Genomic DNA, 27,819 nt, shown 5'->3' with positions numbered 1-27,819 from the left:
TGACAAATTCAGTTTAGACTAGATCCATACGTACTTCAGTATGTTGCAATGGAAGGCTTTTCTGAAGAAGGCTACAGCTCTGCCCTCACTCAGCTCTGCCCTCATATATTCAGTTGCTGAGCTACTGAAAGTGTCCTACCTTTGTTCACAATGTATGTAATAGCTTCAGCTCCCAGTGTATCATAGAGTGGCACCACCACCATGGAGAACGCATAGCATGCCTGTTCAATGATAACCCACTGCACAAAGAGAAGAGATAGAAGTCACTACGTTTTGCTTATTGCAACAGACCTCCACGAAAGATTCATTTTTAAAATCTAACAAGGAAGCTAACAGGACACAGCTTACATGGACAAGTCTTTTTAGAAAGTGGCAGTTTTTATTGTTTTTTCACTTTGAATACCTACTCAATTTTTATCTGTGGAAGAAAGAAAAAATCCCCAAATAATAAAGAGCTCTAGGAAAGAATCCAATAAAATTCAATCCTATCCGTAAAAATAATATTAAGTACTTTTGAAAAAAGCAGTTAATGTTACCTGTCTCCTTAGTTTACCAACTAACAGAAAGACTTTGAGCAAGAGTACAGTACTTTTTATTGGGTTTGTGTTATTGAGGTAGGCAAAGCTTTCAATTTTCCTTATTACCATAAATCAGTGAAGGACTCACTTATGTCTTGACCACACGTTAAATTTATATACACACAGTATTCCTACCCCTACATAATGCACATCTCATTTGATGGTCAGACATGCAACACATGCAATTAAAGTCCTTTGGAGAGTCAGCCCCAGAAAGTTTCTCAGCATTGCTCAAAACTAACCATTCTTATTTATAGGAAGACTTCTATTAAAAAATGCAATTACATCCCTGCAAGCTGCAGTAAGAAGGATTTACCTGCTAACGAGTGTAGTACTCAATAAACATAATGAATATTGCAGCTTTATGATGTGTTGTGAGTTATGCTTTACAGCCAACCTATTTTCATCCAAAGTATCATCAAGGTAAGACAGTAATGCAACTCTTTTTTTCTGATAGTAACTCTTGGGTGTAGTTTGTAACCAACTAGCTACACCAAAATACAGAATAGCATGCAACTTCTCAAACAGGAACCTCCAGACACATGAAGAGGTGAGCAGAACTAGAACTTCTGATTTTCCCATCAATGACTGGCAAAAACTCTCAGTACCTTTAGTCAGTCCCAATGACAGGAACAAAACAGCATGCATCTTTAAAACTTACCAGAACTTACAACTCAACAAGATTTGCACTAACAAGGGTGTTTCCTTTACCCTCCCTCAAACTGTTACACTTTCCAGGGCTTTTCAGGACCAGCAGCCACCTCACCCCCTCATGATGACAAGTTTAAATATGATTCAGCTGATTATTCCATAAAATATCTAATAGAGACTATGTCAAAGTTGTCAAATCTCAGTTTTACAAACTGTTTATTAGGGGTCAGTTTCCCAAAGTACTCTATTGATTCAGACAGCCTTAAACACAGGAAATTTTTCTAACAGCATTCATGCAATGGGCAAGTTGTACACCTCTTGTCCAAAAAGACTTCTTATAAAACTAGTGCAAGGCCAGCTAACAGGTAACTAGACTTTCATGAAGACATTACACATATTGGTAAGTCTAAGCAGGCACATTTATAATAGCCATAAAAGGGTCCACTGAATAGCTCTTGCTAAATGGCATCCTCCAGGACATGTAAAAAGGGAACAACTGGGCTGCTGTTCAGCAGCCAGAAGTTTAGAAGTTATTTTAATAGGGTAGGGGTCTACTACAAAAAGACTTCAGAAACTGCACACAGCCATAAAAGCTTCCTTTTTCAACCTGCAACAACTCTTGCACATCATTCTCAACAGTACAACCAGCATCTTTATTTTCTGGGCTACCAAGACACTTTTTTCCATTTTGCATCTAAAATTATGAGTAAATGTAAATATCAAACCATGACACTCAAGTGCTCTCAAAGCCCAAGCAAGCAACTAGTACTAAATATAGACAGTCAGACTTTTAGTTTCTTTTCTCACATGGTTCTGATCCTCTGTAAGGGAAAACCATACTTCATTGTTGTGTTTTCTCTCAATCAAAACAAAACCTCCCCACTTCTAGAAGAGATGACTGTTTTCCAGGAACTCAAAGTAGTACTTTTATTTACAAATCCAATTTTTGGTTTTGCTAGGATTTTCCCCATTAGGGGATTTCCCCAGCAGCTGTTCCCTGAAATAACAAATGTGAATAATTTCATACAAAAAAAATCTTCACATATTCTCCTGTCTGGATTAGTGATTATGACTGGGGTGTCACAACACCCATCCAGTACTTTTGAGCAGGGAAAATCCCAGATTTAAAATTGATGGTTAAAAAAAATCTCTTAATCTTCCTCCTGAACCAACTCAAAGCAATACAACTTAAGCACTGTATTTCTGTGATCCAAGAGCAAAACTCCATGCTCTCCTTCAGAAATACACTAACCCAGCAGAGACCTTGCACACTTAGCTCTATAGAGAAACAATTCAAATGGGCACAACAAAAACATCTGTCTCCCTTTTTTACTTCTGGTTCATCATGTTGTATGCACAGGAAGCTGAACTGTAGAGTCTGTAGCTCCATGTCATTTAACAGCTTCCTAACTGAATATTCCAGCCTTCTTTATTACAGAAATAAATCTACGGCTGTTAGAAATAGAATTCCATCAGGAAAACCCAACAGCTTGGGAGTTTCTTAGGGTGTAGCCTGAGAGAGAAAGAAGGAAGCCACAGTCACTTGTCATACAGCTTGCATTTTAGTGACAACAAGAGACCAAGACAGTGATAGAACTTCTAACCCTGTCAGAACTGTGGATGTCCTTTGATAATGGCAAACATAAACAAGAGTGTTTAATTAAGAGGGACAGTATCCTTTTGATAAAGGGTAAGAAGCAGTTCCCTGTCTTGATATAGGTTTACACTGAACTAGCTCAGTGCAGCAAGTACTAGCTCAAACTACTATACACAAACCTAGGTTAGAGAAATTCAGTCCTATAAAACAGATTTAATAAACAAGTCTAGAGAACATATACTTACTGAATATTTTACAATTTTTTAGAAAGGGCAATCTAGAACCACTTTATGGGTTAAAATGCATAGGCACCATCAACCTGAATATCCCCATGGCTGTCTCAGGTGATTTTTAATTGTGCCACCTTAAGTCTTTCTACCCACTTCTATTAAATTTATTTCCAATTTTTGCCTTCAGCAGCAGTTTTCCCCTCCCAGATTCTTTGTGCCCAGGACCTCTGGCAAACACAAGAATTATCACCTTAACACATTTTTGTCCAAATATTTAATCACTAACTGTTCCTTGGTGTTTTAAAAGTTTAAACACCTCCTTGTGACTTCCTGTCACTTTCAACTATCTAGATTCTCCTATGTTACTTTTAAAGAGAAACCAAACAGTGTTTACATTCACTAAGAACTACATTCACTTCCTATTAAACAAGCTGCTTCTATAACGTGGAAAAAAGATAATTAGTTAAGTTTTTCTGAACTCCCTGATTTTTTTCTGCTCTCCAGCCTTCTGCATTTAGCTCTAGGGGCAAAAACAAAAAAAAAAATCTCCAACCAAAACACAACAATATATGACAACCATGGTGTCAACTACTAGTTTTGGTTCTTAGGTAAAAGGTGCCATGTCTATAGCTCATGGGTCTACAATGTCAGTCTTTAGGCTTCTCCTAACACCAAATGGGCTCTCAGTAGGGAAGTACACTACCAAGAGATAAAGGAGTAGGCCCTTTTAGTAATGGCCAGACCACAAATACACAAAATGATAGTTTAGTTACCTCAGGTCTGTTCTGTGAAAAGATTCCTATGTACTGAACATGAGATGGTTTGAAGCCTCGGTGCAGTAATGCAGAACCCACATACTCAGCTCTGTCTGAAACCTGGAGGGGCAAAAAAAGAGGGAGAACAAAAAAAATAAGAGCAAGCTCATAACTGCTAACTCTCCTCAACAATTATTAATTGGTATGAATGAGAGAGAAGTTTTTTAGACTATTTTGGATGCCCTTTGTGACTGACAGCCTAAACATTGCAGTGCCATTACGTGGCACTGATTGTAATTATTACACTTGCACTCAATATGCAGCAGAAGAAACATTTGATCCAGTGAAAATTGAAAGTGTTAAGTATAAGTTTAGAAGTTCAGCACACAAACACAGAAAAGGCTGTTTTGCTGTATGTGTGTTAAACCCAAGAAGTGACCCTGGAATGATTAAACATAATATTTCAGTTTAATCACAGGCATTACTTACACCCTCCTTTTACCTCATTCAGTGCCTATGAGAGTAGCATTTCTCCCTTCAAAAAGCAATAGAACAAGGAGCCAAAACCCACTTAGTTCTATTAACAAAGCTTGGGAAGGCAATTTTCTTAATTATTTTTGTATAGCACGTGACTTGAAACTATGTTAGTCACATGACCCCAAAAGCAAAGCTTTAATAAAAGAGCTTGTGCCTAACAAATTCACAGCAAAGTCACCTTGGGAAAAAAGTGAGGTCTGTTGCACACAGAAGGTGTTTAATGACCTTAACAGCATGCAATAGGCAAGGTTTATGCAAATTAGAAGACCAACTGATTAAATCAGGAACAACCTAAGTGTGCACAGCTGTTAATGGAGATTTGCATACAGATATTTTCAGGGATCAAGAAGCAGCATGCTGCTAGTTAGAAGCAAATCTGCTAGCACCCCATACAACTGTCATTCAGACTATGGAGACAAGGTGTCAGCAAGCCCAAACATCACCTGTAGAAAGAACTCCTGGCATAAACTGAGCCTCTTGGAAGCAAGCACAGTCTGAGCCCCTGAACATTACTTCAAAGCTGCTGCTTCACCCAAGTTCTAAACAATTCAGCATTGAGATGCCAAGATAATGGTTTAATTTCAGAATTGTTTGGAGTTCACAAAACAGGTGCAGGAGGTGTTCTTTCTCTCCCTTGCACATAAAGGCTGTTCCTTTAAGACACTGTAATAGGAACTAGCACCTTTCTGCAATATTCTGCTACTACTTTAAAACATATAAATAATTCAAATTTGTTATATCACATTACTGGATTTTGTATCAATGGTCTCAGCAAACAAAAGCAAGTCTAGCACTAAGAGGCTACCTCTTTATAGGAGATCCATTCATATGGCTGGTTCGGTTTTCTAAAACCAAGACATGGACCATTATCTAAAAAAAAAAAAAAAGATAGTCACTCAAAATTCAACTCCAACTCCTCTGTTCTGACACCACTCTTGGTGTTAAGCCCCTAGATTCTCAGCACACACTTTCAGATGAAAAATGGGTTTTTTTCAGGGGTGCAGGGAAGGAAGCTGAGAAAGGACAGAGGCCACAAAGTTTAGACCAAGGAATACAGCACTGACTTTATTCACAGAACTCTGTTTCACAAAACAGCAATTTAATTTGTCCTCAAGAAAATTCACATCCAATACATTCATCATATTGCTAGACAGAGACCCTCTAAGCCCAGCTGCACTTCAAAAGAGTTCAAATACGTAGTTCCTGACATATTTAAAATATTATCTTTAATTTTAGACTTACTTGATACTTGTAAACCCCTTTGGAAAATATCATAAACTGTTCTCACATCATCATAGTAGTATGACAACAGTTCGTCGCTGCTGAGAAGAGAGGACCTTCGAGCATGCTCACTACCCTAAGAAAGGCAAGCAGAAAGGTCAGATACCCTTGGTGGCTTGAAGGAATACTCTTCTTGAGAGAACTTGAGAACTATGCAAGGTTTTGCAGGACATTGTTTCAAGAGTCAAACTGCTCCCTACATTACCAAAAACCTGCCAGGCAAAATCTTATTCCTCAGCTACCTATGATAGCACAGCACAAATGAGAATAGTGAAGTCTAACAAGGGGCATTTTGTCCAAAACACTTTAAGAAATATTTTACTCTATAAGTGCAATATACACCATAATTAATTTCATCCAGCTTCCTAAATCCAGCCTCAGAGCAGTCTAGACAGAATATTAATTGTGCAATCCCAATATATTTTTCTAATTAAGATGACAGAACATAATCACACTTCAATATGTGGTTTCAAACCCTAAATTATTTTAAGCATGGTCACCAATACTCTAAACAAGTGTTCTCATAAGCAAAGTACTCTGTTCCACATAGAGTCCTTTAATCCAATTAAAAGCTGCATCTTATAAAAAAAGGTTTCCTCCTGATTTATTTAAATGCAGTCAAGACAATACTATCTTCAAAATTGAAATCACCATTTTTTTAGCTGTTGAGCACTTAGATAAGCTAAAATTGGAAGTCAATACAAGAATCTATAATTTAGATATAACACTGCCTTTTCTAGAGTGACTGATTAAATAATCTCATTTTATAGAGAGCAATCAAGTTTCACAAACTACAATTATGCAATTACTATTAGGCCACAGTTCTTAATTAGTCCTGTTATGATGACAGACACCTACAAGCAAGTTTTTATCAGGAACAGCCCAGCTGGTTTAACAGAGGGCCTTGAGTAAACACTGCGTAGGATTTTCTCTATCAGCGTAATCAATTTCTGGCTCTTTCAGAAAGTCAAACCCTAGACAATTCAGGCACAGATTTAGTTAGTCTACCCTCCACAACTAAAACCTGTTCATATGCAGTCATAGGTTCTTCTCCGGTTTTCAAAGTATCCTGGAAGACCAGACATCCCCTGTTCATGTATAAGCTAGATAAATACAGGTTTGTGTGCAGAAGATGCCATATTACCCATGTCTGTAGAAATCAGCTAGCACACAAAAGGCACAGAGAGGAAAAATATTTTTACACTAAAACAAGCCTGACTTGTTTTAGCAAAACAGTATGAGTAATGCAGAGCTTGCCACTCCTTTGACAGTAAGCAGAAACATACACTGTGAACATGACCCAGAACAAGTTAATGAGTGGCTTACCTCTAAAAATTCATAACATTAGAAATTCAAGAGTGTACTTGCTCTCAGACCAACATCTACTCTACAGGAAATTTACAGATCACTAGTACATGTCTCTGCCCGGAAAGAAAAGCAAGACTGCATGCTTTATTTCACTGGGTTCTCAGATCTTGGATAATCAAGGTCATCTTCTAGATTTTCCCAGTGCTGCCACTCTGGAGCTAATCTAAGAAAGATCACACAATGTAGTTTGTTACCATGGCCACAGGTAATATCAACAAGTGCAGTGTATCACATGTACCACGTCTGACGTGGTATAATTCCCACATTAGGTGAAATACAATAGCCTAAGCCATTCCTCAGCAAGAGGAGTCAAGAAGTATTTGTTTCTCCTCATGTGGGCTACTACTGTTTTGTTTACATGCCCTATTACACAGCACCACAAAAGCAACTTTTTCAGGGCCTGAGGCACTAACCAAATTTGAATATGAGTTATCAGACAGTACACGGCTTAGATACAAGAATGATGGCACTGTCCTGAAAAAAGAGGAACTCTCTAACAGACTGCTGTTGAAAAGTTCCCATTGGTTCTTGTAAGTTTTCAGTAAGGGGAAACAGACAACTTTCACTTTTGCTTTACTTTGTTCTTTTTCCTATAGTAAAGTAGAATTGACTGGATTTTCAACAGTCTTAGAATAAAAGTTTTTCAGAAAAACACCCATCTCCTTGTGTGAAGGCCATAAGGAGTTCAACATTATTGATGCAGTGAAATACTCCCAGGTATGTTGAAGATCAAACCAGGAGCGTAATGCAAGGTCTAAACTTACTCATCTACTAAGCAACAGATCTCATCTACATTTTGCTTGAAAGCAGCAAGAACTACTGTTTTAAGACCTAGTCAAAACAGTTCTTTATCCAGAATGTTTGTGCAATATGAGGGAAAGTTCTGTTTGCAGCAAACTTTTTAAAAAAATCACTGGTCATTACCACCAGGTATCTGAACCTCAGGACTGGAATGTTTGGCTGACTTCACATAGGTTAGTTTGATTGGCATCTAATAGATCTGTCCAGTAAAAAGATAAGCAGTCAAAAGGGTTGTCAGTTTTAATAACTGTTTTTAAAATAGCCAGGCAATAAAAGCTGATTAATTTGAGAACAGATTCTAGTTACTTGTGTAAAGCAGCACTTGCAGCAGCTCAGAGACTTGCAGGAAATTACCCTACTGCACATCAAGTGCTAGTCATGAAGTAAAACCTTGGCATTGGTTAAAAATAGCAGCATCTGAAGGAAACAGATTTATTTTACAACAGAGTGTATGTTACTCTATCAAGGCCTATTCAGGTCATATAAAGTAACTGCTTTTGTTCAAGCCATGGATTTGACACAGGGTTCTTAGGATTAGCAGTAATGTCAAAGCACACTGTAGACTCCACCATGCCTCAGAGAGGAGAGAAATTTCCCTTTACCCGGGAAGGAAAGTATACTAGCAAGTGGTGCTTAGGTCACCAACATACTTATTCTGAGCAGCAAGTAGTATAAACCAGAGTTTCCAAACCAGCCATGTAATCTTAAGCACGCTACTCCCTAAGAAAGCATACAGCACCTAAAACTGATCATTCATAGGGAGATAAGCACATGTGTAATCAAGTGATTCTTGAAAGACAAGGCACGCTAGAATTCTGGTAATGTACCAGAAAAATGTAAGAAGACAAAGTTTTCATGAGTTGAATACTTCTCACCATATTTGAATATTTTTTCTTAAGGGAATAAAAAAGCCAGTCAAATCTGGTCTTATTTCTAGAAAATACTGACATCCCAATATTTATTTCTATCCTATTCTTCTACATAGCATAAGTTGGGACAAATAAAAAATTTTAAAGCAAGATTTAATATATTTGGCAGCCATACACCTGCACACAAAAGCAACAGCCAAAGTTACTCAGCTGTTAGTCACCAGTGGAAGGAAAGCAATCTACAGGCAGACAGATCCAGATGTGGATGACATCCCTGGAAATGTTCAAGGCCAGGCTGACAGGGGCTCTGGGCAATGTACCCCTGCCACTTCAGTAACTCTTTGCACTCATTTTCAACTACATGTGCAATCTTTTTGTTCATCCAGGGATTGTTAAAATGGGTCACAGGGTGCTGGCCTACCAAATCAAAACTTTGGAGAGATGGGAAGTGATCTGGAACAACAGTAAATAGGATCTTCTTTCTCCCATATGAAGTTATGAAGATACAATATCAAAACATGTAGAAACCCTACTCCAGTCAATGACCTCACTTATTTCCTTGGCATCTAACAAAGTTAAGTCAACAAGTAAGAATAATGTAGAAGCTTATTTCTAGTTCAAATTTCTTTCTGTAAATGAACAGGTAGACTAGATAGAACAATAGCAAAGAGGCATTGCCTTCTGACATGTCTTTTTTGGAGCAACTGCTCAGGCCTTTTAAAATTGTATCGTTGAGGCAGAAAAAAATGTTTAGACAATTTCAGAGCAGTATTTGATTTTTCCCCCCCCGTAGAAGACAACCCACCTTAACATATACATAGGAAAATGGAGCATATGAAGTTAAATTTCAAGCAAAATGTAGTGAGAACCTGTAATCCTGAGCACTGTAATGAAGTCTTGTCACTATTACAGGAGTAGCAATTGTAACATACACTTGAAACTTGATTCAAAGCATACATGCTCATTTGATTACCATTTTAAGCATTATTAATAGTTCAGATACTGCCCTTAATGAACGCAAAATTGGACAGATCTTACTCATTTCAAGATATTTTCTAAGTTTGAGCTCTCATCACTGCAACATGCTAACACATTCAGTTGTTTCTCACTTAAGTCCTACTAGTATTTAGCCCATTAAAACATACTTTCTAAAGAGGCAGTGAAAAATAATACTGTTATACCTATCTTGCTCTGATCAGAGAGCCAATTAGTGTAATTGGATCAATGATGCATTAAGTAGCTTAGTGAAGTCTCATACTGCCAAACAATGATTTCAATCTCAGAATCCAACAGTGACAAGTAATTTAACTTGAAGTAGTAAAGCCAGTGAACTGAGACTGGTGTCAAGAGTCTCAAGCAAATAAGCATTTGTCATGGGATTTATGGACAGCTAAAAGCTACTGTCTTACCATCTTAAAATGCAATGCCCCCCACAAATCTGCTGAAGTCTACACTGCCTAATGAGGCACTCCACAGCTGGAAAACTTGCACTGCTAGCTCATTCCAGCAACCAAGATGTGCTGGTTTACAAGACTATTCTACCTGTTGTCTACACATCTGCTGACAGACTTGGAAAAGTTCACCAAGAAGTGAGATCTAACTCCCAGACCCTTACTCTACACCTTGCTTGAACATAGGTGTTTTTTAACAATTATGACACTGTGGCTGCATTTTTTTGTTTCCCTTTTGTGTACATCTCGTAGCAGACCATTATGTGCTACAGTAACATGATGTGTCCCTACACTTGCTGCATGCTCCACTGAGAAGACTGGGAAATAAACTGTGAATGGAGGGGCCAACTAATGTGTCATTCTTCAATCTCAACAGTATAAAACATTGAAAAAAGCGCCCAATTTGAAGTAATGACAGAAGTTTGCTACAGTTCATGAAGTTGACCTACTCTGCCACATTTGTTTACATCAGTTTGTAGTTATATCTGGTCTTAAGCACAAAGTCATGTTCATTTCATTCAATATAGGACAACTAGATGCAGTCTATCCATGCAGAAGAATGTAGTGTAAAGGGAGACTTCAGTTCCAAGTATATATATATGTATAAAAAACTATATTAGTAGTCTCTGACTATCAGTAAGGCAAGAAGCTGTTAGCTTTAAAATTCTACATTTTCTAGTTATCTCCCTTAAAGATCACAACCTTCCAAAATTCCCCTTCCTTCAAAAGGAGAAACACCTTGTCTCTCCTGAAGAAAGAACACTCTTGAAAGAATTAGTATTTGACTCTGTAGTGAGCAAGAGAATCAATAAAACCACAACACCCAAAAAAACCAGCCTTGCAATCTGCTGTCTGTATTTGCTCACAAAGCAACAGTTTCTTCCACTCAGACTATTTGACTTCACTTTTTAAAAGCCACCACCTAAAAGTAACTCTGCTTCTAAAAAGTGCAAGACAAAGCTAAGCTAACATCCAGAGTTTAGCAGGTGGCTGGTTTAATTTCAACTTACTCTATGGCTGGGATCTCTTGGCAGACTAGTATTTCTTTCCACAGATCATCTGAGGACAATTAGTACCCTCCTGATGCTTGTAACACAATATAAAGTCTCATGTGTCAGCTATTATACACTAAAAATAACAGAAGAGTTATTAGCCTAATCAGTATATACCAGTATACCTACTCTGACCCCAAGACCTAATTTAATAGGTCATCATGTGGCCAGGAATTGAAAACTACACTGTGCCAATTCTAACAAGTTTTGTCACTAGTGAGATCAGAAGCTCAGTTGTCTCAGCAGAATCTTCTGCTCCTGTGATAAGTCATTTCCTCAAACCTCAAGCTGGTTTTCATATTCAGAAAGCCAAAATAATGAGTTCAAGCCACATTTCAGAAATGTATTCTCCCCACACTACAGGTTTAGAAACACCCTAATGTAAATCAAGTGTTTGGTCTCCCTCAATGCTGCATTTAGGGCTCAAATTTCAGTGAACTACAGCATCCATCAAGTGGCACTTACCTCTACTTCCACAGACTGCATTGCTAAATCACATGGTGGTTTTATTGCTTTTGGTCTTGTTGCATACCAGTAGGTCGTGAGGGCTGCAAAGGCGCCGAAGCCCATCAGCGTGTTTGTCGGAAGGGTGCGCACATACTGCCTGACATCCCCAAGCTCGGGCATCCGTAGGTATCTGAACAACTCATGCGCTTGCATTGCAGTTCACTGCACTTGTTCCAATGCTGGAATCTGTTGGTATGAAAAAAAGTTGCACAAAAAATCTGAAATGCACTTTTGATTTGCTGTTGCTGTAGGGCAGCAATGTATGCTTTGTCCTACTGGCTTCCCACTGTCAAAATAACCTGATCTGCCACTAGGCAGGCAAAATCTTTAGAAATCTGTTCTGCAATTAAGTAAGCAAGCAATTATTAGTTTATACTCCAGAAAAATAGGTGGGGCTCAGAAGAGGGAGTTTCTTCAGGGTTTTAGTATTGCTTTCAGCAGAGACAGCACTCAAATTTTTTAAAAAAGAAGACCTTTCGTTAAAGGAGAGAATTTCACAAAGGTAAAATAGTTATTTGTAGAGTAGACGGACTGTAAGATTGTTTAAACAGTTAGTCATCAAGCAGGGAAGTCTGGGAAACGAAGGGCAGGGACATACGTTATCTTGCCTGCATGTAACAGAGAGTATCCTGATCGTATAGGAGCATAGCAGGAGCACGATTTTTCCCTTCCTAAGTCCAGTAAAATAAACTCTTTTCTACTCTCCCGTTCAGACATGCACAGAAAGGTCAGTACAACAAGCTGATTTCAAAGCCAGTATCCTCCCATAGCTCCTCCATGGTACTTAGCAAGTTTCCTATTTCTCCCAGCACCATGCCAGTAATTTATCTCTGGTCATGAGGCAGACTAAGGCAGTGGCAAATGAGGCCCACGGCAGCAGCACGCAGCAATACAATCAAGCACAGGAAGCACATTTGATTTGTCACGTTCACACAGAAGAAGAGCTGGAAGAGGCTGATCCCTGCCAGCACTCACTGACACGGATATTCCACAGCAAGAACCAGCTGCAGGAAAAAAAAAGAAAAAAAAAAAAGGATTGCAGTCCGCTCAGCTGGTGCTCTCTGCTCTCCTCTACAGCCAAGGTCTCCCGGGACGTGTGTCACATGCCGAAGGGCCGGCCGATGCCCACTAGGGGAGAGGTGAGCGGGAGCAGCCGGCCCGCGCGGGGCCAATGGCAGCGGGCAGCGCTCACCCCACCGCGCTCAGGCCCCGGCACCGGCACGGCCGCCCGACACCCCGCCACGGCCGGCAGCGCTGCCCCGCCTGCTTGAAGAACAAAGAGATGTATTTACTTAGGTAATTTAGGTCCTAGCCATTGCCTACGGACAACAGAATTAAACAAAGGTCCTAGAGAATGTCAAAAGAGGTAGCTAACAGCTACAATCATACTGTGTAAGGAGCCACCGCTGCAGGATGGTGACACATGAGACTCTGACACCTAAACGTGCAGAATTATGTTTATAAGTTTTAGGACCAACTATACCCGGTTAGCCTTTCATATTTCTACAGGAAAATCTCTAGTTTACAGTCTGACCTTGAAATCCTTACTGCTGCAATCAGTTATTCAGCCAGACAACAGAAACGTGGTCTAGTTCACAAAAAGTCTAACCAGTATTTGGACAAGATTTGCTAGAGACAGCAAAATAGTAATAAAATTAGTTCAAAGGGCCCATGCTTTCACAGTGTTAACAGGACAGGCTGAAGCAAGGTCATGAATGGGGGCAGTCAGGATGGAGTCAAGTTCCATCTCTGGAACAGTCCTAGACCCATAGAGTAATCCCCAGGCAGCAGGCATTGCTCTCTCTCCCCCACACTCTTCTCTTCTGGCACAGCCCTAGGGCACAGCTGCATCCCCTTGACAGGCAGTGCAGGTCCACTACAGAAATGCCTTTTTGTTCTTTGCACAGTGATACACAGCAGACTAAAATCAAAATCCACAACACATGAGGTGGTAGCAATAGAAGGTAGAGATGAACTGAATATATAAACAAGCTCTTCATTTTCCCTTTTTTAAAAAGGAATCAGTTATTGACTAAACAGTTATGATCACCACGCAGTTGCTTTTTACATGCCTAATCATGTTCATTAGCATTGCAGGTGTGAAAACTACTTCTTAAGTTTTACTATACACAGATGAACAGTAAGAATAAAAAAACCTCATACATCAACAAGGAAGTCTGGACTTAAAAGTTGATTAACTTCACATTTCTCATAGACAACATATTATGAAACTAGACAAGGGGGGTCTATGATGTGGGTAATGGTTAAGACCAAACTTAGCTCCGCTCCTTCCTCAAGCTCCACAATGAGCACCTTTGACTTTTAAAACTGCTTTTCTGTCTGCATTAGTCATGAAGTGTCCTGCACACACACTATGATTTAGGAATGCAGTGTAATTTGAATTACTCAAAAGGCTGTGATGCCCTTATAGGTAACAAGAACTGAAGCAAACATAATTTAATTCACACAACAGTCCCATTATAGTCAAGGATCAGCTATGATTTCAGCCTGGGTGAAGAGAAGACATACACACCTCTGCTTTTCATTTCCTTGACCAGCTCTTTCTAGGGAAGCCTGCAACATAAAACCATTCTTGAGCAGTTACACCACAAGTTATCAGGTATACAACGATACATTTTGCTGCTTATGTTTATATCGAAACAATATCTTATTATACCTTCTGCCTCACCCACACAAAAGACAAGGTGAGGTCACAGTTTTCTGCAAGACTAAGCCATTGCAAGCTTTAACACTATCTGTTAAGTCATATGAGCCTGTCTTCTGCATTTAGGGCAAAGCCAGGTGTAACCAAGACAATAAATTCGCGTTCTTAACATATGCATCCAAATATACCCCATGAAGAAAATGACTTCCAGCCTTCAAGTCATCTCAGTATCTAGTTGGCTCATGCTCCAACATCATCAGACATCCTGGGTTTTTATCATGACCAAGGAGAATGGTTTAGAGCCCTCACATTGAGATACAAAGATCCTCACAGTGGAGCTTGCATCTAGCTTTCAGTTGTTTTCCTCAAGGAAGGGCCCAGCTAACTTTGCTCACTCAAGACAAGCAAAAAAGGCCATGCTCTCTTCACAAATTCTAGTCCTGCAATTCTTTCTTACCAAGCAGGATCTGGAACACAAGGGACAGACTCAAACTAAGCCCCAGTGTGAGACACAGCTGAAGACCAAAAGGAAGGAGATGCCAAATGAACAGTACCAGTCTGTAATACTCAGATTGCTACATGCAGTGGGGGAAAGAGCAGAATTGACATTTGAGGTCAAAAGCACTTTTTTCCCAATGCAATCAGTAGACCTTGCTTTTTTTTTTTTTTAAGACCAGAGGGAAAGCAGTTTGGGTAATGAGGCAAAACTGCTTCAGAGACAACTATCTGCCTTGACACCTCCAAAGAAACAATTCCCCCAGTGCAGCCCAAAAAGGCATCCCTCTGAACTCACCATATCAACGTGGCTAAGGAGTTCTGTAAGTCTCAGACAAAGCCAGCTCTCTCTGCTCACACATACCCACCCACCCTGCAGCACCCAAGACTCATTCTTTACAGCACAGCCAGTATCTCAAGGCAGCGACCCAAGTTGGCAGGGCTCTGCCGTTCTTTGCTGCTCCTACTCTGGGCATACAATGGTCTATTTACAGTGGGCAGCAGCCTGCCTATTGTCTGCCCATAGCCAGACATGGTTCGAGTGCAACAGAAGAGAACAGGAGAGCAGCCATTGCCTTCTGTAGTGCAGAGAAAACAACCCCAAGAACCAATGGCCTTTCTTTCTCTCTATGCTAATATTTAGATAAACAACACACTAGCACTGCCATAAAGGAAGGTCCATCACATGGTGTAAAAGAACAGGCTGTGTAATTTCTACAGCCTCTTGCAGGGAGGAGAAATCTACAAGACAAGCCGCCTATCTCTTATTAAGAGCAATACAGCATTATGATGTTTTGATGTTTTCATTATGATATGCTGAAACAGGGAACCAGCCACCCACATACCTTTGAGTTGTCCTGACAGCTACCTGCCACTGCAGTCTGAGTTTTTTTTACTTACTCTTACAGGTTACACTGCACAGCTCCCAAGGATCTCTTTTTTACTTAAGCCTTTCTCCACTCAGCCTTTGAAAGAACAAGTGCAGAATCATGTTCTAGCCCCTTTATTATGAATAAAAAACCAGGTAGAACAAATAGCTTTGGCTATTAACCTGAGCAATCCTTTTGTCTGAATAAAATACATAACCCTAATCTCAGAGTGCATTTATAATCACCTTAAATTTGAGTCAGTTCACCCTGTCCTAGGTAACATGCTGCCACAACCCGTTCCCCACTAGCCAGGCAGACACAAGGGAGGTGATCTGGCAAACAATCTCTCTATATTATTCATGATGCTAGTTCTCAACTAGATCAACTCTCTTTTCAATGACCAGATAGCCATTAGCTCCCAGAAGGAAAACACAACAGCACAGCTGGGGAAGAGGGTGGACTACTGTAATACTACACATTAAGCACAAAACCGTAAACACTGCTTACAAATCCTCCCAGGATTTTCTGCCTGTCCTGCAGTCAGAGGGGAATCTGACTGAGGTCTTGCAAACACCTGTAACATAGCCAAACTAACCAGCAAGCAAACCACAACCACCTTCACGATACAGCAAAGGAGCTTTGGTATTTGAGACCTGAAGAAATCCTAGTTTAAGCTCTGTATAACAAACAGGACAGCAAGATGCCTACTGTGGTGCAGCCTGTCATGTCATATATGAGGAGTCATATATGACTCCTCAGCCAGAGAAAATCTGCCTGAAAAAACCAAACACACTGAACTGTCTAATCCACTACTATGACCTCCTCCTCCACCACCTCTGCCTCACCCCCGGCCTCTCCTCAACTTTTTTTTTTTTTTAAATCTTACCCAGCAATCACCTAGTTTATCCAGCCAAGCATGAGAGCTATAAACCCTTCTTTTAAATCAGTAACTAACCTATTTACCTTCCTGCAAGAGTGAAGAGGAAAGAACTAGAGAACTAGGAACACATCCCAGGCAGGAGGAACCACCAGGTCCTTAATATTCACACTTCACATCCAACTGCTCTTCAGCTCCCTAAGTCAGGCTCTCAGCAACCATGGGGCATCACATACCAGGGTGTAGGTTCCCTCTACTGGTTCAGATTCTCTTCCTGCATTTGGGACAAGGCAGAACTGGAGGGAAACAACCTACAAGCTGGATTCAGACCCATAAGTTAGGACACTGACTTACTTCATAAAGTGCAATCAAAGTTAAGGCTTCTGCTGCAACCTTTAAGGAGCACTAAATCTGAAATGGGTGTGTCAAGGTTCTGTTCACATCAACAAGGAAAGTCACAGGCCCATCCTCAGACATTTGGCCTCAGTCCCCTTGCAATCAAGTGGAACTCCACCTGGATTCTTGCCTCTCAGTGAGGTCCAGTAAGTAATTTGAGTGCACACTGGTGAGGTCACTGGAGTTTATTCCAGTTCAGGAGTTGAAACACGTGACAAGAATCTGCTCAATGCCTTCTGTGCAATTACAGTCCTCCAACAATATTTGATAACCAACCCTGTGCATAAAGCAAAAACCAACACTTACCACTAAAACCTTTCAGAGAATGATCACTTTGAGTTACCTTTAATCCATGCCTGTACATACACAACATGGCACTAAGCAGTCTTGCTGGTTTCTCATCTCCAAAAACCAGATAAGATGCCTGCAAATATTTATTATTCAGCCTACACTGCTATCCATTAGAATTGCATCCCTGCAACTCTGATTTGCAAGTACATCATGGCACTACTCTGTCAATCTAGTGTCATTCCAAACACCATTTAGATGAAAACCACCATACAGAACCAAACAGCTTCTTCCTGCTACTTCCTTCAAGCTGAGTAGATCATACTCAAGGTGAGTAGATCATACCAACTTATTCGTTCTGCTCCTCCCAGGAAAAGGCTACTATTCACAAAGCCCAGTATGCAGTATCAAGCTAACACATGGTTTAAGTGCTCACTTGAGACTCTGTGAGAAGGAGTTTCTCACTCATACTTCTGATATCTGAACTCTTGCTGAAGGCAACCTGGGTCAGGCACACTAAGCCCCACTGCAGTGCACTAGATAGGGTTCACATCCAGCAGGTTGTTACAAAAAAATAACCCTTAACACTCTGAGACTGGAAGATCAGTAAGTACTTATGAGAAGCTTATGAGTAAGTACTTAAGAGAATTGGCTCACTGAGTGACCTCCCAACACCAGCAGCCCAAAAAATAGTATGACAAACAGAACAATCTTCTGACAACAGGTATTAAAGTATGCCTGCATCTACTCTGAGTCAGTGATAGTAAGCATCTTCTTCTTGCTTTCCTAGGAAACTAATTCAACCTTACTAGGCTATTATTGCAGTCCGCCTGCAGAAGCCAAATTTCCAAAACACAGCACATGCAGTATCAAACTAAAAAGCTTAACAGTTCTGGGTTCAAGAACAGTAATTCATTAAAAAAAAGGGAGAAATCCTCTTCTGGAAATAGAACATCATGCACTTCTGGTATAGCACTTAAACGGTTCAACTACAAAAGCAAAATCCATTTTTCCTCTACATCTCTGTAAAATCATGCAAGCTGTTTTCAATCAGTTTTGAGCAAACTACCAATACTACTAAGATTCAAATCCTAACAAACAAAAAAAAAATTACTATCACAGAATGGCTTGGTTTGAAAAATACCTTAAAGATTATCTAGCTCCAAACTCCCTGCCAGGGGTAGGAAATCATATTTTCCCTGTGTAGATGAGTAACTCTCAATGTGAAAAGCAGTAAGAGAGCAGAAGCTTATACTATCAAGTGTCCTTGTTTCAGGAGTCAGGTGGGATCTGCGGAAATGCAAGCCCCACATCCGCTGACAGGGCTCAGCCTACAGCCTGGAAAGGTCAACGCTGTACAGCAGAGCTTCCCTGAGCCACACAGCATTGTAAACTCCCCCACGAAACCATTCACCAATGAATAAAGCATCACCCCTCTTACTTGTGAGGATTTCTAGGGAGTTACCACTGGTTATATTTACCATAGTGAAATATTTAACATATCTGAACTTTTAATTTAGCATAGCAGGGAAGCAGGATATGGCAGTCAGTCTGTTCATAAGACCGCCAGAAGCCCAATTTATCGAGCAATGTATCCCTTTGCCCAGAATATCTCTCATCTCTGCTGCACATTCAAAAAATTTCATGTCATTAGTTTTCTTCAGTCTACCCAATTCCATCAACCATATTATCAAGAAAAACAAAACACAAAAACCTATTATTACCTTCTGTTGTTCACTTTAGCAAAAGTGTTGTTTTCTTGGAAGGATAAGAAAGAGAAAACTTTACTCTGCCCCACTGGAGAACAACACACACAAAAAAGGGAAGGTACAACCCACCTCTGCCTCCTCCCAAAAATCCCATGAAGTATTCCTTTCTAGTGAAGGCCAGGAGAAGGGAGAACCAGCTACACAGACTTCACTCAAAAAATAGGCAAGTCACTTACCCACAAAAGTATTTCAAAGTTGTCTTGCCATCCACTATAAATTATTGGGTTTGTTTTTTCTATCAATATCAACCTTGTACTTGTCCTTGAAGCAAAAAGCTACTTGGGGGTTTCCTTCTTAAAAACTGAGGACTTATTTCCAACCTCATATTGCTCAAGCTGTAGTTGTAAAACAACATCTACCATATTTAGAAGCCACCTTTGTAAATTCATTGTAATCATGCAGTCCTCAGACTAGGTTAAGGCTGTTTGCTTAAGACCTTGAATTGATAACACTACACACAACAGCAACTTGTAATGACAAGCTTTAGATTTTTCCCATCAGCCATCTTTCAGACATTTCCCCATCCCAAAACAAACAAGCTACATATCCTTAAACTTTAAAAAGGCAGCAACAGCAAGAGTCCATGAAGAACTCTATGTATCAGTTTTTGCATTATTAATACTGCTATTGTTGCAAGAGAAAGAGAAAGGTATTTTTCAGTAAACTCAATGGCCTCTTATATTCAATTTCTTGATGCAAGAAATCTGATCCAAATCCTGGGGCTGAGAAATCTCAGCTTGTGAGTTTGAGAGCACGTTCCCAAGCAAAGAGGCAATAATAAACTTTCCTGACCAGGCTGAGGAGAGTGCATGATTCCCTGTAAAGCAATGCAGATGAAAAAGGCAATCTATTAACACCACATGGATGAGATCTGTTCTTTAGTATCAAGAACCTGACCATCATATTTCGGACGCTAACCCAAGGGAGGCATATGTTTAGATTACATAGTCCAGGAGGGTGTCCGTAACACTCCAGACAGCTCACAGACATGCCGTTTAGAAATTTAGAAGGCTTCAAGTGTTGCAATTCCTGTTCAACAGGAATAAGAAATGTATGCATCCTAGAACAAAAGCGTCGGGTAACCAGGCTAAATCTCTGCGCTGTAGCACTGCAAGTCCTACCTAGCAGCAGAGGAGGCCTGCAAAGTCAAAGCCACTCAACCTTCCATTTTAGGCCAGCTTGGTTCACGCTCCATTTCCACACACACTCTAAACTGCTTTAAAGGAAAAAGAAAAAAAGCTGCATCAAGTACATGCTACATTCACACCCGAAAGAACAACGTACTCGAAGGCAAAGTCCGGCAGCTAAACGAACGCGAAGCCGCGGGGCCAGCGGGCAGCACCGCGCTGTCCAGCCCGCTACCTGCTGCTCGGCCCGGCCGAGCCGCTCACCCCGCGCCAGGCCGAGCCGAGCCGGGCTGGAGGGCAGCGCCGGCGCCGAACAATGCCCGGCCAGCCCGAGCTGCCGCAGCGCCGGGGGGAGGCCGGAGACAGACAGCTACGCTTTCCTGAAGGCTTTTGTGCGAGGGGAAGCCCAGCCGGCTCCGGGGGACGCTGATCCCACTGCGGGCCGGGAAGGAGAGCCCCGCGGCCCCACACAGACAGCCTACAGGGACCGGCGGCGGGATAGGACGGGACCGCCGGGCCCCGCGGTGACAGCGGCCGCGCAGACCACCCCGGCCCCGCGGCGGCCGCTCCAGCAGGCCCGGCCGCCTCCCTCGGTGGCGCGTCCCTGACGGCCCCCGGCCCCAATGGCAGCAGAACCCCCGAACCCAGCTCACCTCCCACGGCAGCAGCAGCGACCACGGCTGTACGCGCCGCCTCGGCGCCGCCCTTTTTAAGCCTTGCACGGCGGGAGCGGCGTGTGCGTGTGCCGGGCCCGCCTCCGCCTCCGCCTCCGCCTCCTCCTCCTCCTCCCGTCCGCGCCGCCCGGCGGGGCTGCCCCTCGGCCTTCCCCGTGTCTGTCTCCCGGCCCGCCCCTTCCCCTTGCCCCTGCCCACAGTAACTCACCGGAACCCGCGGGGAGGGCGGTGGAAATGTACTGTGCCAGGGATGGCCAGGGAGCTGAGGGGAGCACTGGCTCTACTGCCGCTTAACACGTTACAGGTCTGAGGTGACAGCTCGCAAAGCAAGGGCTTTCTTACGGCTCCCGAAAGGACATCTTCATCTGGTATAAATATGCTAAATGGACATATGTTGAAGTACGAAGGTGTTGGAAGAGGACAACGACCTTGTTGCAATTTGTTGCTTACCTCTACCAAACTTTTTTTTGTGAGCTGCTGTGGATTTGAGGGGCATATTGAGGCGGCTGGGGCTTGATCAGGACCCCGATAGTTATCACAGAATCATAGAATGTTTGGGTTGGAAGGAACCTTAACAATCGGCTAGTTCCAATGCTTCTGCCATTGGAACTTCTGCCATTGGAACTTCTGCCTGCATACACCAGGCTGCTCAAAGCCTCATCCAACCTGGCCCTGAACATTTCCAGGGACATGGAATCCACAGCTTTGCCAGGCAACCTGTTCTGGTGTCTCAGAGTTATCTCATAGCAAAGAATTTCTTGTTCAGATCTAATCTAAACCCACCCTATTTCATTTTAAAAGCTATAACCTCTTTTCGTATCACTAAATGCCTGTGTAAGGAGACTCTCTCAAGCTGTCCTGCAGACCCCACACCCTCCCTTCAGATACTGGAAGGCTGCTGTATTTTTCTCCAGAGCCTTCTCTCAGCTGAACAACCCCAGCTCCTTCAGCCTGTCTTCACAGGAGAGGTGCTCCTGATCATCTTCACGGCCCTCCTCTGGACCTGCTTGGGGATGTCCATGTCCATCGTGTGCTTGGGACCCCAGAGCGGGATGTAGTATTCAGATGGTGTCCCATGAGAGCAGAGCGGGAGCAGAATCCTGTCCCAGCCCCTGCTGGCCACACTCCTTTTGATACAGCCCAGCACGCATTTGGCTTTCTAGGCTGCAAGTGCACATTTGCTGGCTCACGTCTGGCCTCTTATCCACCAACACCCCCAAGTCCTTCTCCCCAGGGCTACACCTCAATCTGTTCTCTGCCCAGCCTGTATTCATGCTTGGGATCACCCCAACCCAGATGTAGGACCTTGCACTTGGCCTTGTTGAGCTCTATGAGGGTCATGGCTCCACCTCTCAAGTCTGTCCAGGCCCCTCTGGATGGCAGTTAAGTTACCTCAACTGGTTTCGGTTTGGCTATGTGCTGCATTGGTCCATTCGACGTGTAAATCATCATCTCACATGTCAAAGTCCCACTATGTTGCACATTCTGCATTGCTATAATTTCCCTGTTTCCTGGGTATTCTTTATTTTAAGTGTGTGTATGGGCGTTAAGGCTGTACACTTTCATATAGAGATATATATATACACACACATACATATATATAGTATTCTATAAATTACTGGAGGTACTTTTATTTTACATAAAGGCAACTAGTGTCTCTTAATGCTTCAGTTTATACTGGAGTATAAACCAGGCAAAAGACTTCCTGCAGAACAGCATTTTAAGAAAGGAAAGAGCCTATATTCACTTTTTAGAACAAAGGAGGAGGGCAATTGTGAAGCTGCTGATAGTCCCCACGTAACTGCACTTGGTTCACACTATGGAGTGACTCAGAAATTCAAAATAAATCCCTTTCTCAGGAAAGGAATTGAAAGCGTTTAATCCAGGAGTACATCTCCCTGACTGTTGCTGCTAATGGGCACAGAGTTTGTAGTACCACACTAAAGCTACTTGAGGAAAGCCCCAGAGCACAAGCGGCATGGACATCAGCTGCTCTGCCATGGGTAGGCTGTCCTGCTTCCCTCCTATTGCACCACACTTTGTGCTCATATAGACACAGCCAGACTCTGCCAAATGATTTTTGCATTTTGTTCAGGATTTTGGATGAAAGAAACAAGTGAGGTAGAGTTGCATACACATCTCAGGCACAGGTGATTTAATGCTTTGTCCTGAATGTGTTTATGTTCCATCTGCCAAACACCAAAGCTTACTATTATTTTATTTACTATGCTAGTTAATCCTTTATTAGCACGTTTCTCCACAACTGGGTTTCTAAGGGCCACATTTTAGTGCTTTCTCCAAGAAACTTTAGAGAACTGGTTTTCTCTCGTCTTTCACTGGAAAGAGTGTCTCTAAAAAATCTCTCTCTTTCTGTATGTCTCGTACCTTTTAATGAATTCTGTCAGCAACATGAAATTGCAAAATTCTCAGCAACACAATATTTAAATAGGTATCTCAGTAATTCCAGGTATCACTTCTCTGATGCCCCTTGATGCTCACTGCATTATACATCCAGGGACTACATTACTGTCTGAAATCAGCTTTTTGCCAGCTGATCAGAAAAGATAGGGACCCAGTCTCAACCAAACTGTGTAGGAAAAAATACGCAGGTAACATGGAAGTAGGAGCATAAAATCTACAGTGAAGATATTGGACTGTCTTACACAGGGGAGCAAGGGAACCTGGTGTTCCTCTGGATCAGGATGGGTCTAGGACCCTTTACCAACTACATACACATTTTAACTATATTTGAGGTTTCACCAACTCTTTTTATTGGTGTACAGGGCATACAGGCCCTGAACCCATTTCATTAAGAAAATCAGCTCTTTAAGTACATCAGCTATACCAAATAAGTAAACAAAGACACTCAAAAGGAGATTCTGGCTTTCTTGTTTAGAGGGAGTCCCCTGTATTCCAGTCTGTGTCCACAGCCTCTTGTCCTTTCATCAAGAAGGATCTGCCTCCATCTTTCCCTGCAAAACAGGTATTACACACCAGCAAGATCCTCCCCTAGCCCCAGGTTTTTCCTTCTTGAGGTTTAACCTCACCTCATACGATAAAAACTCCAGTCCCTTTACCATATTCATGGCCCTTAACAGGACTCTTTCCAGTATTCCATGTTTCTTTTGTATGGAGGAGACCAGAGTGGACACAGTGCTCCAGCTGTGGCCTCCTCAATGCTGAGTAGAGGGGGATGATCATCTCTGCTTCACTGCATGTGAGGATGGACCACTCTTGAGCTTGGAGAAGGTGATCCTTAGAAAATCAATCCTTTTTCTTGGATCCCTTCTCTCTCCAGGACGATGATATTAACACAATGTTAACAGGCGTTAATAATTATCCCATAGATTACCCAAACCAAAGGATTTCCATTTCAGCATATGAACATTATAGAATTTTCAGCTTGGTATTTTTTCCCCTGTAATATTGATATCAGAGTACTGTTCTTATATATATGTACTGTTTGTCATTACTGTTTTCTTTTTATTTAATTGTACTCCTTTTATTTTTCTTTACAGGGTATGCACATCACTCTACTGAATCAGGTAACCCTAAGTGTATCATCTCAGAACCATCCCAAGTGTATCAGTTTTACACAAAACAGACTGTTTAGCCTTCTACCATACTATATCTGCATCTGCTAACATTTGTGTACAATCTCAAGAGAAGAAAACCAAAGAAATGTTATATAAATAAGCACTTCAAAATATCTAACATATATAGCAATCAAAACCCATGAGCTACTGGGTCTATGGAGCAGGAATAGTTGCTTCTGTCTTGACAACCCTCTTCCTAGTAAGAAATGGAATAATGCTCATTTTGCATTTGTAAATTTCATACAGTTGAGAAATGGAATGTCAGTACTGACAAGAAACGCCAGGGAGCAGGAAAGGGGGGTGGAGTCCCTCCAGAGTCAGGAACCAGCAGGACCTGAGGACAACTCCAGCAGAAGAGATGCTTTTCCCCAGGAGCTCTGCTGTCCCCCAGGGCACCCAGACAGGTGATACCAAGCCGTTTAACCAACAGCCTTGGGCAATTTCAGGGGACAGGTCATGTCTGGGGTCTTTGTGGAGGCCCAGGGAGGAACAACAGGAACCAACACTAGGACTGAGGACAAGACTAGGACATATGCCACCTTCCTTGACCTGCTGGCACTCTTCCTGTAATGCAGCCCAGGATGTGCTCAGCTTTCTGGGCTGCAAGTGCACATAATATTCCTGCCGTATATCGAAAGACAATGGTGACATGGGAACCTAAGTTTGAGGTTATATGACAGTTACATAATAGTTGGATTTTTACCTCAGAGGTCTTTTCCAAACTAAATGATTCCATGATTCTATGACAACTAGAGCTGGAATAAAAAGGTAGTCTGTGAAGAAGATACTAGAATAAGATACTGTAGGCAACAGATGAACTGGTTTGTTGAGGACAACTGAATTTGGTTATCTCTACACCCTTTTTTTCCCCTGATCTATGTCTTTTTTCCCCTGATCATCATATAAGTGCAGTTTCATCTAAGAAACAACATATCATATTGGGCACTGCAGCAAACGTCCCAAAGGTAAGAGAGGCCCAGAAGTAAGAAACTCTGTCCTAGGTCAGAGATGAAAAATATATGTAAAGGAATTCCCACAAACTACAGTCATCTGCCTTTCACATGGATGAAAACAAACTCAGACAAACTGAGTTAATGAATGAGCTGTACTGGCAGGGTCCTGGATAAAGGTCTGTGCAGAGCCAGCCTAAAGCTTGCTTCACTTACCCTCAGTATGTTGCCTTAAATAGTTCTTCAACTTAGAAAGACAGAAGTAAGGAAGTCATGAGTGTGTTGAGTATTAAGTCTTCTGAACAATGAGATACCTAATCAGGAAAATAAAATGTTTAAAAATCCTCTGTATAAAGGCACAGATAAAAAATTGTGACATTTCTATGGCACAAGGAGAAAGGAGACCTGAAAGGAGACCTGATATATATATACACAGATACATACATATAAAAAGATATCTAGAGAGTTTTTTTCAGGAAAAAAAAAGGAAAGAAATTACAAAGCAAATTAAAATAGCAATTCCATGTTTTTAAGCATGTAATGACTTTGTTGGGTTTTGAGGACTTTGCAGCTTTTTTTTTAAATACAGGAAGGATTTTTCAGCTATGTTGACTACTCCTTCCACTTTCTGTTGCTGCCTCTGTTTATCAAATATTTCTCCATCTCTTGCTCCCTACCCTCTATAAGATAAATGTGTATCTTATGGTTTGGGATCTGAGGAATTCTGAATGAACTGGAAAAAGTCTCTGTTTAGCTCACACTCAGCACACAGGAACTGCCCTTTGCACAGCATTAAGGTGTCAGTTTGAATCCCAGAAGATATGAAGGAAACAGAGGAGTCCCATGGAAACAGTATTCTGTCCAGTAAAAACAAGACAATCTGGTCATAACTGATTCAGCTTGTTTATGTCAGGCTAACAAAAATGTTATTTCCTCAAATGACAAGGTCCCTATGTAATGACACAGCACTGGAAAAGTCAGCCTAAAACAGCAACAGACTCAATTGTGCCAGTTCATTTACTGCTGGTGCTTCCTCGTTCTCTGAACTTTGGTTCACAGTTCAGAGAAAGAACACCCCTTTCCTCCTCTAAGCTGTACACAGGTGCAAGTTTACTAGTAAGTTTACTACTTACTTCATCAAAATGATCAACAGAAAGCTTTTCAAATTTGAAAGTTATTTAAGTGAAACGACAAATATAACAAGAATGTTCTGCTGGTTGTTTATGCCAATGCAATATGAACGAGCCAACTTGTTCACTTTTTCTGTTGTAAAAATTTTCCCCAATCACTATTCAATCTTTTTGAGGGTTAAAGACATCACACAAAAGAGATAAAGTATATGTTCTTTACTTCTAATAACTACTTGAGACATTGAAATGTATAAAGCTATATTGCTAAAACAGATGAACCAACAATAATGTTTCATCTGCTTAACTGAATATCAAGTAAAATATTACACAGAAATAATCAGAGCAAGAAAGCTCAGAAGTTAAATATTTATTATGTTTAGACTCCAACTAAGAAGCAAAGTGTATGAAAAATAAAATACCATCAATTCTGCTGAAACATATCTTGATCACAGTCTTTTCTGGCTGACAAAAGGAGTAAGTTGTTCTATTCAGTAGAATTTACAGTTCACTGGCACATGTTTAACACAAAACCAAAGAGGAGAACCCCAGATAGTGCCAGACTACAGTATATTGAATATCCCTCACCAGCAATGACCTCTAAATGCACAACATGTTCTCACATTCTTCACATACCCACACCTCCTTGCAACTATCTCAAATGAGAATTGATGCACAAGCCAAGTTCAGCCCCAGGAGCAGGCCAGATGTCATGGTATGGAACATCTCCTCTACAAGATGTCTCAATCTGAGTGTGCTCACCTCCCCAAAGCTGTCAGCTAAAAAGCATGCTCCACCTTTGCAAGGATTCATTTGGGCTCCTCCAACTCAATGCTAGTGCCTACAGGAGACAGAAAGGGAAAACAGAATTAATTAATCAGCCCCAAGCTTTCTCCCAAAGCCAAAGAGCTTGTACATAGTGATTTTGAGGCTCTGATTTTAAATTAGTGCCTAGCATTCCAAAAAGCCTCTTATTTCTTACGAAACTCATCTGCAGACTGGAACATGTACATTAATCCTGTCACTTGCATTTTCATGTAACACTTATGTCACAATACTTGAATTGTGTGTAAACAGAGCTCTGCTTTTGAAAGGTTGGCCCCACATCTCATCTGCCCCAGGCCATCAAATGCCAAACAAATCAAGCTTGCAGATGCCAGATCAAAACAATGGACAAGCAGGCATTGGAAGCTATCAGCTGCCTGCCTTAAATGAATGGAGAGTATGCACAGGAGCCACCCCTGTAAGCAAAAACAGATGCCAAAGCACAGGCTTCTGGAAAAAACTTACAGTTCCCATGTGTGGCAAG

The 27,819-nt window shown here is 41.4% G+C and overlaps 1 protein-coding gene across 1 annotated transcript in view; it reads right to left on the bottom strand.

Moving 5' to 3' along the window:
• ACSL1 (acyl-CoA synthetase long chain family member 1) overlaps positions 1–20,920 on the bottom strand; it is a 38,266-nt gene extending 17,346 nt beyond the window's left edge. Inside the window, exons 1-6 of the mRNA XM_030946946.1 lie at positions 20,817–20,920; positions 11,636–11,863; positions 5,591–5,705; positions 5,154–5,218; positions 3,830–3,931; positions 140–239 (exon numbers count right to left, since the gene is read on the bottom strand). Coding sequence (XP_030802806.1) covers positions 140–239; positions 3,830–3,931; positions 5,154–5,218; positions 5,591–5,705; positions 11,636–11,830 — 577 coding nt within the window. The 5' untranslated portion in view covers positions 11,831–11,863; positions 20,817–20,920. The remainder of the gene's footprint in view (positions 1–139; positions 240–3,829; positions 3,932–5,153; positions 5,219–5,590; positions 5,706–11,635; positions 11,864–20,816) is intronic.
• Positions 20,921–27,819: the final 6,899 nt, after the last annotated feature.

Source organism: Camarhynchus parvulus, chromosome 4 (assembly GCF_901933205.1).
Source record: "Camarhynchus parvulus chromosome 4, STF_HiC, whole genome shotgun sequence".
Taxonomy (NCBI): domain Eukaryota; kingdom Metazoa; phylum Chordata; class Aves; order Passeriformes; family Thraupidae; genus Camarhynchus; species Camarhynchus parvulus.
Note: the sequence above shows the minus strand (reverse complement) of the source record. Positions and strands in the feature narration are given on the sequence as shown.